This window comes from Ambystoma mexicanum, chromosome 10 (genome assembly GCF_040938575.1).
Source record: "Ambystoma mexicanum isolate Mex_15411 chromosome 10, UKY_AmexF1_1, whole genome shotgun sequence".
In the NCBI taxonomy this organism is placed as follows: domain Eukaryota; kingdom Metazoa; phylum Chordata; class Amphibia; order Caudata; family Ambystomatidae; genus Ambystoma; species Ambystoma mexicanum.
The window spans coordinates 1,110,607,679-1,110,626,219 of record NC_090932.1 but is presented as its reverse complement, the minus strand read 5'-3'; the positions used below and the strand labels follow the sequence as shown (position 1 = coordinate 1,110,626,219).

Sequence of the window (18,541 nt, the reverse complement as noted above, 5' to 3'; positions counted from 1 at the left end):
TATGGGGATGTGAAAATGGGCATCTTCCAAGTCCATTGACAATAGAAAATCCCCCTCTTCCAGCTGTCCTAGCACGTGCTGAAGTGTCACCATCTGAAACTTTTGGGACTTGACGTACTAGGTCCAGAATGGCCCTCCAACCGCCGGTCTTTTGACGAGGAAGTAACGAGAGTACACTTCGGAGCCCCGGAGTTTCTTGGGGATGAGCTCGATCGCCCCCTTTCTTAACATAGTCCGTACCCCCAGCAGCAGCAGAGGGACGTGGTTTTATTGACGGGCCACTGGTGGTATCCTTGGACACTTCCGTTGGAACTCTAGGGTGTGTCCGTGGGTGAGAGCGTCCAGCACCCAGCGGTCGGTGGAGATGGTCTTCCACGCGCTGACGAAGTTTGCCAGCCGGTGCACGGGGGGGGGGGGCCCAATTCCAATTCCACGGCCTGTTCAATCTTGTTTCGACATCGAAGCGCCGACGACGTCCACCTCCAGCCTTGGCGCGCCCCTTTATGTCTCAGTGGCCGATGAGCGGGGGGGCTGACGGTAGGACGAGACAACTCCTCCAAATCCTTTAGAGGAACTTTGGGATTTCCTCCAGAATTCTGAAAGGAAGGCCGCTGTTGCCGTCTCAGTGTCCGCTTTGATGGCCTGGAGAGACTCGTCCACAGCCTTTCAAAACAAATTGTCCCTGTCGAAGGGCATGTCAACACCTTCGACTGAAGATCCTGCCGGAAATTTGTGTCCCTCAGTCAGCCTCGCCAACTAAGGCAAACGCTGTTGCCCATTTGGCGGAATCCCGTGTTGGCAATGTCTGTGGCCACTGTAATGGCGTGGTCCGAAGCCACCTCGCCTTCCTGTAGAATCTCCAATGCCTCAGCCCGCTTGTCGTCGTATAGGAAGTCCAGGAGGGGGGCCATCTTGAACCAAAGTTCCCTGTTGTAATGCGCCATAATGGCAAGGGCGTTAGCTGCCTTGATGGTCGTTGTTGCCGACGAGATCACTCTTTGCCCCACGGCATCCAACTTCTTCCCCTCACCGTTCGGGGGGATGGGGGGGGTCGAGGAGGCCGCCGACGAGGATCAGCCAAAAGACTACTTCTTGGCCGCCGCCAAAACCACAGAGTCTGGGGACGGTTGGGACCATAAACACTTGGGCGCAGAGTCCAGCACTCTGTACTTCTTTTCGTAGCGATCCCTCCTTGCCAGAGCCGATGATGGGTTCTTCATGAGGGACAAACTCATCTCAAATGTCATCCAATAACAGGATCGAAAGTACAGTCTTCCCATTCGCCTCCCGGTGCCTCCTCATCAATGTCACCTTCGTAGTCGCCCTCGTAGGGAACCCACCCGTAGGGCCCGCTCTCGATGCATCTCCCTTCCTGGACGACCGGGACGCTTGTGAGCTCTTCCTCTGAGAAAATGTCTGTGCACTGGAGTAACGTGCCCCCCCCTTTCTCTACCACAAAGAGAGACTTTTGGTGAAATGATGGGCATCACCTTCTCTGGAGTCTTGTCAATGGGCTGGAATGAGGACTCCCTCCTGGCAGGCAGAGATACCCTCGCCTTTGGGCCGTGCCCTGCGATTCCACCCCGCTGGCCTTCACGGGGGACGCCGCCACCACGTCAATGGATGCGTGGGCCTTCGTCTGATGCAACTGGACCTTCGCGGTCTGGGCCGAGTCCACGGCCTTTGCCTTAGGGCGAGGGTCGGAGCCCTGCTCTCCCTTGGCCTTCCCTGTCGCGCCGGGCTGGGTCTTCCCCAAAAGCTTACCCGGATGGTCTGACTTCCTCTTCTTCGAGTGCTGGCTCGTGGTCAAAGGTGCTGGAGAAGCTGAACTCGCCCTGGCAGCTGAGGAGCCCGTCGCAACGGCGATCCCAGAGGTAGTGGACTTGCGGAGCTTGGCCTTATGTTGGGCCCCCGCGGGAGGGGCACTCTCAAAGGTCTTAGACCACTGCTCAGCTTTCTTCTTCTGGGCAGGGGAGGGATGCTGCCGGGACCCACCCAGAGGCGCTTGCGTCGGTCGGCCCGCGTGCACGGCACCATCTCCCGACAAGCCACGCAGTCTTCCTCCACATGCGACTGGTCCCCGTTAATCGGAAGGTTAATCGGTGGAGCTTGAGGCTCAATTGACCGAAAAAATAGTAAAACTCTTAGAAAAATTGCAAAACGCAGTAAAAACTCGAAAACTATAGCACGAGGACTTCCAACACTTGAATGTGCGGTAAAAATCTGAAGATGGCTGCTAGAGGAGATTAGGTAGAGGGCAGTCATTGGATGCGGGCAGTATGACCCAGAGACCAGTGATTGGTTGTTAGGAGAAAGACAGTTCAGAAGTGAAAAACTGATTTTTTCTTTACTGAAGATTCCCAGCCTGACGACGGGGAAAATTCATGAGCATGTGAATCCATGCCAGACCCCATGCTGGAGAACTAGTCCATTTACCCATAAGAAAGATCAAAACGGGTAAGGGATGTAAACCAAGGGGCTTTTACTTACCTCCAAAAAGTCAGGACAGGGATCAAAACAAAGAAAAAGGGTGTGCCATAGAGGACTATGGAAGAAAAGAAGCAAAAAGAAAATCTTCCTTAACAGGTCCCAAGGTACCAGCTACTTTCCCACCAAGAGGTACTGGTAGCACTTGGGTTTTCCCACATGGAAGTACTGGTGCCTCATCACCAATGTGTACTCCACCCTAATCCGCCCAGCGAAATGCCCTCCTAAACGGCAGGGTGTAGCTCCTGAAACAAAGGGTGCAGTCCTCACATTGATACCAAGAGGCGATGCCAGAGTATGCACCTTATAGGGCATGTCTGCTTCTTTACAGTGCCTCAATTATTCCTCTGTCACCTTTAGCAGCAGTCCCTGCTGTAACATGGAAAGAAGGTGCTTCCTGAGAGACATCGTGAGACTCCCCTTGCAGAGGACACAAGCATTCACAGAATGGTGGAAACCCCGCCACTGGACATTGGCGTAACACAGGTTGCATTGCTTAAAGCCTGTGATGGTGGGCACATGGCAAACGCTGAATAAAATGTAAATGGAAAAAAGTGAGGCAGAGAAAAACAGAGGTGGAAGGGCAGGGCTTAGCGAGGAGGGACACACTGGTGCTTGTCCATCCAATTAAATATCATTATTTGTATTTAATGTTTACGTGTTTTAAATGTTTAGACTGCTTTTCTCAACACGCTTCCAGAGGTCCCAACTGTTGGAAAGGAGGGAGAGAAATATGGCAAACATTACTAGGAGGTGCAGAGGGGAGTACAGGTGATTTATGGAGAAAAAGTGAGATGGGTGATCATTCTTTTAAAAGCCCTAAGCTTTATCTTGGGAGTTGACTGCAAAGAATTCAAGAATCCTTTCCTCTAATTCAGCGTGACATTTTTGTATACAGTCTACATAGTTTCATACCAGGAGATTTTACTTCAAAACAGGGTCAGTTGGAGGCTACAAATATTCCTCCTAAGAAAAGAAATTCCAAATATGAGACTATCACAGAAGTTGAATAACACATTTTGGGGGAAACCCCAGCCTGTTGGGGAAAAAAAAAGCACTTAATGAAACATAAGGCAGTGTTTTTAGGTTTTTTTGTTTGGCAGAAAAGACCCAAAAGATGGCTTCACGTGTGTCCAGTATCCATCATAAATCATTATACCTGGAAACTTCGAGAGTTCCTATGTATGTATGCTGACCTGGTGTATCGTTTGCTCTTTATTTTGTTCCTTTGAGTATTTTGGATCAGACTTGCCTACACAGGATTATTCAACTGTTTTTAATTGGAGTCACCCCTTGATGGAGTACCCAGGCTAAACATTTCATAAGGGGTCTTTTTACAAGCAGTGAACATGGAAAAAACATCTCAAGCTACACAATTACATGACTGTAGGATAGCTAAATGTGATTAATAATGAAGAGTTGCCGTGTGCTCAACATACCTCGTATTCTAGTTGATTCACCACTCCCTGTGAAACAAGGGTCTCTGCATACTTTTGCAATACTGTTTTCTGTTTCTTAATCTGTTTGTACATCAAAGGCTGGGTGAACATGGGCTCGTCCATCTCGTTATGGCCGTTCCGCCTGTAGCAGACCTGAGACATTTGAGGAAAGATGACAAAAAGGTTAAAAGACTGACCATCACATTTGGAATCATACCTCAGTTAAGGCAAAGCTGCACAGACCTAATTTCGAATACTCGCATGCTTCAACTGTTAAGTATTTCGATCAGGCGATGTACCCTGGTCTCAGCCTAGTATGCAGCGCACAACCAAAATGCTTATTTTGAGAGAGATATATATACATGTTCAATATTTTGAGCGATACACCACCCATATCACACCCATTTTCAAATACCCCAGGTCACGATGGACCAGGAATCAGGCTGGCTGGTAAAGGTAATATTTATTTATTTAACATTCAAATCAAACATATAATTTTTAATAGGGAGCAGCAATCACCAATGTGGTGACAATAACAGAGAAGAAGGTATGTAATGTACTTAAATTCACTCTTTAGTAACAGCAAATATAAAACACCAGAGAAAAGAACACTTTTGGCTTGTTTGGAAAGATAGCACTTAAGTTAGGATTTCCCCCTGCAATATTCCTCAACCCACAAATAAGCAATTCTAAACAGATATAAGGAAGCAGCAGGTAATCAGGAATGAGGATAATAAGCAGTATTCGAATCCAACCTTCCCTCCCCAAACAAGAGAAAACCAGATTTGAAAGCCTACTGTTTAAAATGACATTTCGGAAATGGCTGAGTAAAACAATGAATATGTGCAGAAATCTCTAAATCAGTACAAATTTCTATGGGAGCAACATTGGAAAGATACTAGCAGTCATAAGCAATAGTTTGAGCAAAAGTAAACAATTCGAATTTGAACGGAAGGTTGAAAATAATTTAGAATAACAATCACACATGTAAAACTTTGCAAAATTGTTGATTCCCGCCGAAAATTAACCAAACGATTTTGAATGAAAACGGGTCAAATTCACTGATTTTGAGTTGGAATGTAGATATAGGTCTTAGGTATAATCCAGAGTTGAAATTAGGTCTCTAGCTATTAAACGGAGGGAGATATGCAATGTTGAATGAGAGGCATTTTTAGAAAAATCAGGTAGTGAAAACAGAAAAGAAACTCAGTTTGGACAAGAACATTTTTACTATAAGTTTTACTCTAGACTATAGCATTCCAGCTAGAATACCAAAGAGGGACACAGTAAGCTCTGGAGTTGATTCATGACTTCAACCCCAGGTCCCCAGCGCCCGCTCTGGCGGAAACAGACCGACCACTCGAAATAGGATTGATAGTTTAGGATTTACACAAGATAAAATGACTAAAGAAATGGCGCTTAGCAAGATAAATCAAGGACAGGATTGCAATAAGGATTCTGACAATGTTACAAGTTATTAAGGTACACATAGGATGGTTTAGAGATTGATTGAGATAGGACAAGGCAAGGTATGCTATGGTTTTCTATGATTCCTATTAATACTTACAGTCCGCTTTAATGTAGGATTTTGGACCGTCAAGCTTTCTGGTCATCACACAGATCGGGTCTAACATAGGACAGCTGGGCAAATCTGGCGGAACAGGATCAGCTGAACGGTTCTGGTCACCGGTCTGCACTTCTGGTTACTGGATACTACAGATCAGTGGGATGGCAAGTTTCAGCAGGCATGCATCTAGTAGTAGCAAGCCAGGCTGGATCAGGATGCTTCCCTTAGGTTTTGGGTTTTTTTTTTAATTTGAGGCTAGCTGAAAAAGGGTTCAGCAATGCATAGGCCTTGGCTTTGCAATGAAAATCTGGAATCAGGATCAAGCAGGATGAAGAAATCAGGAACAGGACGCCACGCAGGAATTCAGGAAGAAAGTCAGGAATCAGTGTCTCCCCTGTGTGCCGTCAGGTGCCCTTATTTATCCTGTCAGATGACATCATTACAGTATATGGTAGGGGCAGGCTTACTACCCACACCCATAATGCTAGGATTGGGCAAGAGCATAGTTTCCTCCTAGCTCTTTAACTGGATCACAGAAATCAAATTTTTCCACAAATATGTATTTATGCGGTTATAACCTCTGAGAAAATCAGATACACAGGTTACATATTTTGTGCGTCATATTTCAATCCAAACCCCAAATCTGTGGAACCTGGTTTTGCCTTTCTGCTACATTTCGGCAATTTTAACCATGAAAGATTTGCCCTAAAAGTCCCCACTTTTGTACACAGATGAGCATTTACCCCAGGGATGTGGGCACACAATGTTATTTTAGCTACATCAATACTTTCCCCGTAATCGGTCATTTTGTATAACTTCTGTTCCTTATCTAGTAATAAGTTCTACCAAGTTTTCAAAGAAAGAGCCTACAATTAGATTGAGAACTAACAACTTTTCATATTTTTCCTAATTCTTGCTTTAAAGTTAAATGTCTTTTAAAGTTCAGTTACAAAATAACCTTTTAAAACCAAATGTCATTTGATCCGTTCCCCCCCCCCCCACAACTGCAAGCAGCTGTCAATTGCTTTGAAGCAGGATGAGGGGCCTCTCTCTTGACGATTTTATTGCCCCTTACACTTGACAGGTGAGAGTCTCAGCCTGCTATTGTCCCAGCCTGGAGCAAAGACGAAGGTCTGATGAGCTTGGGAAGTCCCTTGTCCTGGTGCATTCAAAGTCCTCCAAGCTAGCAATTAGCGCTTTCCTGTTCCAGAAGTTTATGAGGTGTCACCCTTTCTCAGGGTTAGCAACTGGCAGAGCAATTTCTTTTTTTTTTTATATAGTTTGCCAACTTAGCCTGAGTTTTTACTTTTTATTTTCTCATTTTACATCTTGCCTTAAACCTATGGAATCAAAACAGTTTATAGGTGCACTTTTACCCATCCTTTTATATTTCTAAGTAAGCAAGCCTTTACCCAACAATTTACTTTTAAAAAGGCAATTTTCTCTCTTCAGTCAGAAAAAGCACATTTTACTATTTCTTTAAATTCGGTTTTCATCTCTTGCAAATACACACTTTCTGCAACTATAGTTCTTTCCTTGAGTGCTGGAGTTGTTTTGCAGCATGGATACATTTCACAAGCATCTATTTAGAGTCTTTCTCTGAACAGCGGATTCTTGATACTTTTGCAAAGAAAATAGACGTGTTTCCTGTGTAAAATGAAAACAAAGCCCCTGGTCGATTTTTCAAAGATACTTTTGACAGGAGCTGTCATTCAAATGAGGCCCAGTTCCTCTGAGACACAATGGATGATCTTGGGCATTGCAGGGCCTTTTTAACCACAGTGGTTCATGAGAAATTGATGAATTTAGCGCCAAGCAGAACTTTTAAGGTTGAAAAAGTTGTCATTTTAAAGAGGCATTTTGGGTTTTCAGCAAAGTAATGCTGCCTCCTTCACTTCACTCCATGTTGTATATTGCAGAGCACACTGGCACATTCCTGCAGTGAGTACTCTGTTCAACCCCACCTGAAATGTGTGTGGCAGGGTGGTACAGCCATTTTCAGGTTGTTGCAAAAACTCAGTTTAGAGATCTTGGAGCGCACAGGAGTCAGCACGGCCATTTTGCCGTTTCTTGCACCACTGCAGCAAAGTGATGTAGCATAGCACAGCTGAGTGGGTCAAAATATCCCACACAATTTAGAACCAGCACTTAAATACAGCATCCTAACGCTGAAGAAAACCCTTCTGAATAGATTTCTAGTATGACAAAAGACCTTACTTATCAAGCAACTAACACTATTTTGCCAGTTTTTAGGAATATGTGATACAGTTTTCACAGTTCTATTAGCAAATTGATGAACATTCATTTTTGCCAATTGTTTTTTTTACTAAACCAAGGAACATTATGCCAGACTGTCCCTTGTGCTAAAGTCTAGTATGACCATTTGGTCAAAGAAATCATGCTGTGTGGATGTCTTGCTGTAGCACGAGGTAAAGGTATGTGGTTATGAGTAGTGTCTGGGATATTCTATGAATATGCAATGCAAAGGTGGTACAGTTATGCTAAGCAGGTGTAGTCGCAGGAGAAACTGAGCACAGTGAGGACATAATAAAAGTTACTCATAGTAGTGACTAAAGTACTTGTAGTCCGAAGTCCCCTTTCATCAATCCTTGTGGGGCATCCCCCTACATGGGGACGGTACTGGTACCTTTGGTAGCAAAACTTTGGAGCTTCCCCTTTACATTTAGTATAGCGCATGTGGCCTCTGCCTTCGGCGCCTCACCCCAGTCCCCTTTTGACACATTGGACGCTTGTAAACCTGGCTGTACTGACAATTTTAGCTCCTGGCATACTAGCGGGAGGAAGGTGGGTGGGACGCATAGAGGAAAGGGGACTTAGGACAATAATACTCTGGTCACTATGGTGAGTAACTTGAATTACTCATAGGTTCCGTCCCCTTTCGCTGAAAGGTCACTGCAGTAGCTCTGGCCCTAACTGCGTGAGCACGAACCCCACGGGCACTGTCTTTCCCATGGCTACATAAGCTTCGGAAATGGCCTGGACCATCCAACTGGTGAGGGAGGCTTTGGAGGCCTACGTGCTGCGCAGCCGAATCTGACGAATGGCGTTTCCAACTTCTGGATAGCGCTTCACCGGGAGAGGTCAAACCTGATCACTCTACGCAGATCCAGGGAGAGCAATGCTCTTTTCCCCCTTAACTGTAAATTAGGGAAGAACACACGTAAGCGTATTTCCTTGTTTAAATGGAATGGTGAGACCAGCTTGGCCAAGAGGTTTGGATGAGATTACCTTGGCATTGTGGAAACACATGAAGGGTTTACACGACAACAGCGCCCGCAGACCACGGAGGTGAGAACCACCAGCAGAAGCGCTTTGAGTGAAACCCACATAATGTTGACCGACGCCTTCGGCTTACATGGTTTATGCTGTAAGGCGGCGAGAACCACATTCAGGTCTCAGATGGGATGGAGGTTTATGCACTGGTGGAACAGTCCGGTTAAGCGCTCGAGGTGAGCCTTTACCACCGGGTTGGCCGCTGAGAAAAGTCTGATCCGGCAAATTCTTGTATGCCCCAATGGCCGGCCAGCTAAGTGTGCCAAGTATCCATCTTTGGCGAAAAATACATGCCATCCAGGGAGCAGGAGAGGGGGGGTCAACGCCCTTTCCTCATACCCAATGGCAGAACCTTGTCCACTATCTCTTGTACTGTGAGCACGTGGACGGCCTCAAGGATTAGCTCCCAATTGCTTTGAGAGAACAGAGAGGGATGAAGTTTCAACTGATCAGGAGCAGAGAGGTCCAGTTTGGCAGGGTCTGGGTGTTCCACAGCCCGTTCTGCTGAGTGAGGAAGCCCCGGCTAAGGACCGGAAGATGGACCGACCCCTGCGACCTGAGCTGGAGGAGGTATGAGAACCACGCTGTCGACGGCTAGTGTGGGTGATCAGGATGATGCTGCAAAGGCCCAAAACTTGCGGAGGATCCACTGGAGCAACGGAGGGGGGGGGGAAACACATAGCACCTGAGGCTCTGGCAGCAGAGCTGGAACGCATCCCCCCAGTGACCCCTGGCCGTGGCCCGTCTATGATGCAAAGAGGGGTCATTGGAGTTCTGAGGACATGCAAATAAGTCCAGATACGGAAACCCTCACATCTAGGAGAGAGGTTAGAAGGAGTTGATGTGTAATTTCCACTCTTACGTGTTGTACCACCAAATTGCCTCCGACAAAGCCCACTCCCAGATGGACACTGCTTCCATGCAGAAGGGAGGAGACCGGGTACCCCTGTTTGTTCGAGTAGAACACTGTTCAAGAATTGTTGGTCCCAACCACAACCGCCTTGCAACCGATAACAGGTAGGAAAACCCTGAGAGCCAGGCCCATCTCCCTGCATGCCAAAAGATTGATATGAACCGCTGCCCGGGACCATGAGCCATGTATGGACTAGCCGCCCAGAGTTGCCCACAAACCCAGGAGGGAGGAGTCTGTCGTCACCAGTTGGCTCCGGCTGAGAAAAGGGGGCTCCTACTACCACACTGCTGTCAAGGAGCCACCAGCGAAGTTCCGGAAGAAGGGCTGGAGAAATGGGCACTCTGTCCCAAGTAGATGCGTAATGGAGCTGGAGTGTCTCATCTTGAATCTGGCATGCTGCACCGTGAGCATGCATGAAGCCATGTGTTCCAGCAGCTGTTGGAACCACCAAGCTGAGGTAGTTGAGTTTGACAGAAAGTGGCATACTGCTCATCGGACGGACTGTAGCCAGTCAGCCGTGGGGAAAACTCTCTGAATGACTGTGTCCCATCTGACCCAGAGAAAAACAAGCCCCTGGGGGAGGGGAGAGGGGGAAGGGTTTGGGTTTAACTGCAACTTCTGCTGGTTGAGGGAAAACCCCAGTTGGTTAAGTACAACCGCTGGCAGTAGTGAAGGGCCCCATCAGGTGAGCTGGCCCTTACCAGTCAGTCATCTAGATAAGGGTATAGGTGGTGGCCCCTCCAAGCTAAGGCCAGCCACTGTATTCATGAGCATTGTGAACACACAAGGGAATGAATTGAGGCCCAACGGCAGCAGCCTGTATTGAAAGTGGTGCAACATAACCGCAAACCGCAGATATTTCTGGTGCGGTAGGAAGATTAGGACGTGTAGGTATGCATCTTACAGGTTTAATGAACACATACAGTCGCTTGTGCACAGCACCTCCGCTATGTGGGCAGGCGTAATCATCCTCAAGCGTTCGAGGGGTAAATAACAGTTGAGGAACAAAAGGTCCAGCACTACCCTCAGGCTCGCCTGGTTGTTTCTTGGGCACTGCAAAAACCCTGGAACAATAACTGGACCCCCTGTTTAGAGGAGGCACCGGTTCCACCGCCTACAAGTCCAAAAGAAGCAGAATCTCACACGGTAGCGCATGTGACCCTATCTGCAACAACAGAGGGGAAGAGGGGGGGGGGGGGACACAAGAGGAAGACTGAACCCCATGGAGACCACTGACACAATCGTGGGATTTGAGAAAAACCGCTTCCAGCTGCTCACAAAGAGAGCCAGCATGCCCCCCAGGAGAGGACCGTGATCCAGGACCAAAACGTCTTTGTATTTTGCCATCAGAGGCAGGAGTGGAGGAGGAGTGAGCAAAAAAAGCCACACAAACTTCTTTGCTGCTTCTGCCTTTGCTTGCCAGGTGATCGATCCAGTTGTTGAGTTCTACGGTCGCGAAACCCCTCGAAGTTGCCGAAAGAGCACGGCTTGAAGTGCGACCTGCCCAGACTCTGTGGAAACGGTTTCTGCCCTGGCTTAGTTAGGCTCGCCAAGCACTTCACCATCTCAATAGATATCATCTTTTTGGTTAACTCGTCTGTTGATGAGTGAAACAGATAAGCCTTCGAAATGAGGTTGAGGATCCTATCATGCACGCCCAAGGAAAACTGCCTCAAATTGACACCCAAGCAGAGACCCCTGCTGGCCGTGTCGATGTGGGAGACCATGGACTACATAAGATCTTGTGCAAGACCCGCCTTGGAGGCTTTACTCTCCGAGGGGGTAAGCATGGTAGAAAGTCCCCAATCTCCCGACATAATTTCTGGTTTGCTGCTGCAAGAATGGCATCGGCATTACCCTGACGGAGATGAAGACTGGTGTTGATACGTTCTCTTTGCAAAAGACTCGAGCACCTTGTCCTCCTTAGACAAGCAGTTGGACGCGGTGCCGGGAGTAGAGGAAGACAACTTTGAATATGAAGACGAAGCCGCAATGACCAAGGAGTGGGGCTGAGGGTGGGGCCCTGGGAGGACTGGTTGCCCCTTCAGGAGCCGAAAGCGGCCACCCATCATCTTGTTTGATCTAAGCGCTGGCTGGAGGCTTTTCCCAGACCTTACTGGCTAAAGAGAAGATGTCTTTTTGCAGAGGAATGCTGAAGCAGATAATGGCAAGCAGGGCCAAGACCTCTGCACACAACACCCCTGGCTCTAGAGGGACCTCTTCAGGATGAGGCACACCTAGAAACTCTGCTAGGTCATGGAAATGCTAACACCCAAAACTTTCATCTGAAGCCAGCCAGCAGCACTTTCTTCAAACTTTCTGGTGAAGACCTGCTCCTTTACTGACCCCAAAGCCTTCATCCGTGCCTCGAACCATGAACCGGTGGGAACAATCAGTCTCTAGCTCTGCTTGCGAATGCAGACCTTCGAAGTCTACAGAAGAGTCCTGCAACCATCCTGTGGGTTGCATTGGCTGTTTTCCAGTGTTGAGCCTTAGGACTCGTGAGATCCTTGACTTGCCAAACAATAAGAACCTCCCTGCAGTTGTAGCTCTCAACCACATTGACATACCTTCCAGGACCAGATTCTTAGATCTTGCAACAAAGGTTTATTTGCTACAATTTCATAGGAGGGCCAATTGCTGATCAGTGCCTGCATAGAGTCCTGGGGGTTCGCTGAGGTAGTCACCGGAGTGGGTGTCCAGTCAAATAAAGGTGTCCAGAATGGATGCATCTACGCAAAGAGCCGCAAACTAGCCTGACCCAAACACCTGGGGCAGAAAGTGACCTCTGCACCCAAGGCCCTGGGTCTCCCTCAATGAAACCATGGCACAAGCAAAAGGGGCGCAGCATTTTCAGGCGCTTCGATGGTGGTCCCTGAGTGGATCAGAGTACAGTGGGTTGAAAAACAAACCTATTCCTACCCCGATATCTCCATAGGGTTGAACAGTAATAAAGTCCCTAACACCAACTCTCCATTACCTAACCTGTGAGCGTTGGAGTTCGGGTCAAGGAATCTCCTGCTGGCCTTCCCTTAAGGTGGTTGGATTGAGGGACGGTCTGCTAAAGACTTTTCTTAAATAGTTATCTAACTTTAAAACACTTACAAACTACCTGTGGGCTTTGCCAGCTCTTGTTCTGACGCTTAAAAAGACTCTTAGTTCTGAAGATAACTATTCTGGGACCTGTGACACTTCAGGCACTATGCGCCATCCTTTCTTGTTTTGGAAGGACTTTTTGAGATTAAGGATCTTATTCACTAAGGTTTTGTGTGCTGTTTCCAACCAACTTTTATTTTCAACATATTAGTTCTCCAACTGATGGCGACTTACCCGTTTCTTTTTATTGACTTGCTTTACATCCCACAGTATGCTGAATCTGATCTTAATTGTAGTATACACAGTGAAGTGTTAGAGTTCTTAGAAGACATACCAAAGTTAATGTGAATCTAATGCTAGTTAATATTTTAGTGTTACTTACCGGTAGGTAAAAGTCACGGGAGCCATGTTTTTCAAGATGGCGACTTAAGCCCCTTTGTTTAAACAGGCCCCTGTCTTCTTTTATTGCAGTTTCTTTCCTGTCTTCTTTTATTGCAGTTTCTTTTTGGAAAGTTCCTTCTAGAGTTTCTCTCTGCGCGCAAAACCAGGTTTGGTTCCTTTGTTTATGTGCCTTTGGCAGGCTTCAGGACTGAAGACCGTGTCAGGCGTCGGAGTGTCTGGGGTGGGCAGGAAGTGAGGGAGGTGCCTGTGCTTAGACTCCTAGGAGACCCAAATGCACTCTGGTGTGATTGGCTGGCTGACTGTCCGGCAAGGACAGACACCCTGCTGGGTGAGTGACAGCTAGGCTGGAATGAAATGGAGAGAACTATTTAAACGGCGAGTCTCTTGGACTGGAAAGCAGAGTCAACCACTGGAACTAAAGAACCGAAGAAGAGCTAGAGAAGGACGGCTGCTGGACCATTGGTTTGCCCAGTGAAGCCCTGCTGCAGGTCCGAATTGCCAAGCACCACTCGACAGAGAAGCCCCTTCAAGAACTTCGTCCTTTGAATGGTGGGACCAATCAACTCGTAAGCCGCCTGGATACCATTCTCAAGGCTGGTTAGGAGAAACCAGGGAGAGGGACACCAAAGTTTGTGAAACTTTCCCAACTTACAGGCCTAATCAGCTTGTGACCAGACATATGATTATTTTTCGCCTAAACTACTACTGAGAACTTTTGCAAAGACTTTACCGTTTGATACCAAACTGCTCTTTCCAATCCAGAACACTAGCCCATTGACTTTGGCATGGCCTATTGACTTGAATTGAACTCTTCTGGTGAACTGACTTACTTGCACTGTCTAACAAGTATATGCAATCTATTCTACTTACTTTGTCTCCTTTGCTCACTTCTAAGTAACTGAACTGCCATTTGGCTACTTTTTCAGGGGAGCTCAAACTGTCTCAAAATCTTAAGTTTTGTATTGAAATGTATTAGTGTGTATTATTAAGTTGCTCCCTTCTAGTGAAATGTTTTCTAAATTATTGTGTAATAAATTAATAAGTGTTTTACCAAGAAACCTTGAGTATAAGTGTTTACTTGAATCATTGTGATTTAAAGTCCTCTGTGTAATTACTTGTACTGCTCACATTCACTCTTGAGATAGACCTGGCTGCTCAGCTCGCTACCAAAAACTGTGTAGTACAGACTTATACCAAAGGTTGGTTTGGCTAACACCTCTAGTCCGAATTGTGTGTAGTGGTACCAGAGGGTACTGCATGCAATTCTGCCTAAAACAGGCGTCTCTTCCAAGTTCTTCTTTGAATTCCTTCGTCCAGTGGTCGACTCTGCCTTCCTAGCCAAAAAGCCTCGGCTTTTATGCAGGTTTCTCCCATTCATACCAGCCTAGCTGGCAATCACAGCAGGGTGGCTGCCCTTGCCGGACAGCCAGCCGGCCAATGACCTTTGGGTGTATCCCTGAAGGGATTAAGCACAGGGAGTTTTGGGCTTCTCCCTTCACTTCCTGCCCCTGCCAGACATACTGGATCCAGAGGCGGAAACCCGCCAAAGACAAAACAAACAAAGGGACCAAACCTGTTTTGGCGCGCAGGGTAAATCTCAAGAAGGACCTTTCCAACAAGAAATGGTGAAAAAAAGAAGACCGGGGCCATTTTTACAAAATGGGCACCCTTGGGTCCTTTACTGCAGCTGCGAATGCAGCCCGCAGTAAGAACTCCCAATGGTAGTTAAAAGTAAACCACTGCCACCAGCCATTAATTGTAGTTCTAGTGGCCCACACCGGAGCAGGTGCAGGCCATTATAAGGAGTAGACATCAGCAGCAGAGGAAAAACACCACCACCCCTGTGTCTGAAGCAGGACGAAGTGCAGAGAGTGAGGACACGCAGCAGGAAGCAGTGCTGTTACCGTTCACCAGAGTGTGCGAGGAGCAAGGCTGGCTCCCTGTATAGAAGGTGAGGAAAGCAGGAGTGTGACCATAGCCATCAGACGCCGAGGACCTAAGGAGAGAAGAAGTACCAGCAGCAAAAGCAGGTTGAATGGAAGTGCAGGAAAAGACCAGTGAGTTGCCTTCATTAGGTAACCCCGGGGCGCTCCGTAATAGACTGCTGGCTGCCAGTAAAACTTTTGAATACCGAACTAATGAATTACATTATTATTTGGTGCACCCCTCATATTGAGAGAGGCTGAGTGGGGAAATATTGTAACCACCGTTGCCAAAGGAAACGGGGCAATATATGAGCAAGATTAATGTAATCCACAAAGAGGAAGATTACTTGAAAGGGAAAACTAGCACTGCCTAAGCCAAAGAAAGGCAATTACAAACAAAACAGGACACTGTTTTCCTAGTAGTCTACAAAAGGAGAGACTACTTCAAAAGGGAAGATGACAACCAGTATTGCCTAAGCCAAAGAGGGGCAATTGTAAATAAAAGCGGATACAGCTTTCCTAAAGGGGGAAACCTAAAGAAGAGACATTACCAGCAGCTAACTGATGTTGTAAAAGGAACCCAAAAGGTGGCAGTTTAGAAACCCTCCTTGCAGAAATCATCAAGATCAGAGGAATATAACCTGCTTTGTCTGTGGTAAAAAAAAACTAGTGGAACAAGCAGCATCAATGTGTATTGGCAAGGGCGAAAGTGATGCAAATGTGTGTAACACTGTCTGGCTGTACTACTGAACGGAGAGAGGAGAGCGGCTCATTCCATCTGCTGTCGCTCTATTCATTTGGGAGCTTGGTGCTTGGCTTGTAAAGACTGTTACTGCAAAATCCCTATTCCAGTGCGACTGTGCGCCTAGGCGAAAAATAGGCAAAAGTGTTTGTGACGCAGTTTGGCAGTTGGGGAATTGGCACTACCCTTTGGAACATAGGGCGAGTCTTCCCCTGATGGCTGGAATGTCTGTTCATCTGTGAATGGTATAAACTATGACTAGTGGATTCAGTAGCTCTGAAAACACTGATCTTGGGCTAGCCTCAGGTGATATGAGTCATATTGGCATCAGATTTTCTTTTAGCCTGATAGCATGCCAGTTAAACCCCATCCACATAAGTCACAAGGCACAAAGAGAAATCGTAGCCATGTTTCTGTGGATTTCCATTCATCAATCGTGGATGTACGTTCATTAAAAAAATGAAAGGCCAACATGTCTCCAAAACGGCAAATGAATGCAATAATATTACGAGGAGTTGCACTAAGGACCAGACTAAAATTACTGAATTGTTTGTACCAAACGTTATTGTATCCGTTTCAGTGAACAATAGTAAACACCGGGATGTATTTAATCCTATATTACTAACAAATAGCCCGTCTAACTTGATTGTTGACAATAACTCATTGTTGAATTTAGTATACTAGTTAAAAGTCTATCTCTGGGGGCGTTCCCCCACCAGAAGAAAACCAGCCACATCGGAGCATGGAAGGGTGTGAAAATATTATTGGTAGTAATGTGTTTCCCATTTTGATTGAGACACGTGGTATTATTGGCATTAACTTATCGGCGACCCTAGACTTGACACATTTTGCCAAATCCCCTACTCATTCTTTAGAGAATAGTATAATGTTTGACAGTACAATTTTGTCTCCGGTATCTGAACATGCATGGACCAAGTTACTTACCTGCAACTGTGGTTCTCCAGCATGGGTCTGGCATGGATTCACATGCTCATGAATATTCCCAGTCGTCAGGCTGGGAATCCTCAGTAACAGAAAAACAGTCATTTCTGAACTGTCGTTCTCGTAAAACAACCAATCACTGAGCTCTGGGTCATACTGCCCCCAGCCAATGACTGCCCTCTACTCAAGCCCCTCCTCTGGCAGCCATCTTCAGATTTGGTAGCACGTAAAGTGGAAGTAGGACCAAGAAAAGTACCGCAGAGGGGCAGGCGGAAGGATTCGCATGTGAATCCATGCCAGACCCATGCTGGAGAACAACTGTTACAGGTAAGTAACTTGTTCCTTCTCCAGCATGGGGTCTGGCATGGATTCACATGCTCATGAATAAAAAATACATAGCAGTACACACATGCACAACCACGGGAGGTGGCAAAGGCTCAACATAAGCATCTCTTACCTCCTCACCAGGCTCAATTTAGGTTGCGCAGCACTGCTTGGCCGACTCTTGACTCCTCCCTGGAATACCTGTCGACGCAGTAGAATCTAGTGAAGGTGTGTGTCGACCTCCACATAGCAGCCCTGCAGATGTCCAGCAGGGGCACACCAGACAGGAACGCCATAGTTGCAGCGATCGCTCTGGTCAAATGGGCTCTCGGACGGCCAGGCAAAGGGCGGTTTGCCAACCAGTGACAATGGGCGCTGCAGCCGGAGAGCCACCTGGAAATGGAATCCTTGGCGAGGGCCTTCCCATGGATTACAGGAACAAAGTTCACAAACGTCTTCCGGAAACTCTGTGCTGTCTACGTAGAACTTCAGCGCTCTAGCCACAACCAGCGAGTGCAAAGTCCTCTCAGCCGGCGATGAAGACGTCAGGAAAAAAAAACAGGTAACACCAACGGCTCGTTTAAATGAAAGTACGACAGGACCTTAGCCATTAAGGAGCGGTACGTCCTCAGCACCACCCTTGTGATGTTAAACGTCAAATAAGGTGGCTTACAGGACAGGGCCTGAATCTCACCCACTCTTCGTGCAGATGTGATGGCTTCGAGGAACGCTGTCTTCCACGACAAAAACTTTAGTGGAACTGTCTGCATAGGTTGAAATGGGGGGCCCCCCCCATGAGCCTAGTCAGTACCACATTGAGTCTTGATGCTGGGGCTGGTGCCTTCACCAGCAGGAACGATCAAAACAGTCCTTTCACAAACTCCTTAACCAGGCGGTGAGACCATAACGACAACCGTCCCGGAGATCTGGTGTAGCGGGAAATAACCGCCAGATGAACTTTGATGGAGGCATGGGCCAGTCCTGCTTTGGCCAACGACTGCAAATATGGTAGCATCTATGGAGCAGTGACTCGTAGAGGGTCGATCTTCTGTGCACAGCACCAAACGGCAAACCTCTTCCATTTATATCCATAGCATTTAAGAGTAGACGATGCTCTGCCCTTGGCAAGTACCTCCTTGCAGTCCGCTGGGAGAACTTAACCCCCAAATTCTAATGCTGCAGGAGCCAGGCCTTCAGGCTCAGCGATCCTGGGTCATGGTGCAGAATTGCGCCTCCATCCATGGCGAGAAGATCTGCGACCATCGGAAGTTTGACAGGAGGTGATGCCGACATGTCTAGAAGGTTCGGGTACCAGATCTGCCTCGCCACGCCAGTGCGACGAGGATCATCCTGTACCGGGACCGTATGAGTTGATTGACTACTCGAAGAAGCAACGGCAACAGAGGGAAC

The 18,541-nt window shown here is 47.2% G+C and overlaps 1 protein-coding gene across 3 annotated transcripts in view; it reads right to left on the bottom strand.

The window, feature by feature from the left end:
- OGDH (oxoglutarate dehydrogenase) overlaps nucleotides 1-18,541 on the bottom strand; it is a 1,050,082-nt gene that overhangs the window by 207,683 nt on the left and 823,858 nt on the right. For all 3 annotated transcript variants that reach the window (XM_069618964.1, XM_069618966.1, XM_069618965.1), the window contains exon 12: nucleotides 3,927-4,079. In XM_069618964.1, the coding sequence (XP_069475065.1) occupies nucleotides 3,927-4,079 (153 nt within the window). The remainder of the gene's footprint in view (nucleotides 1-3,926; nucleotides 4,080-18,541) is intronic.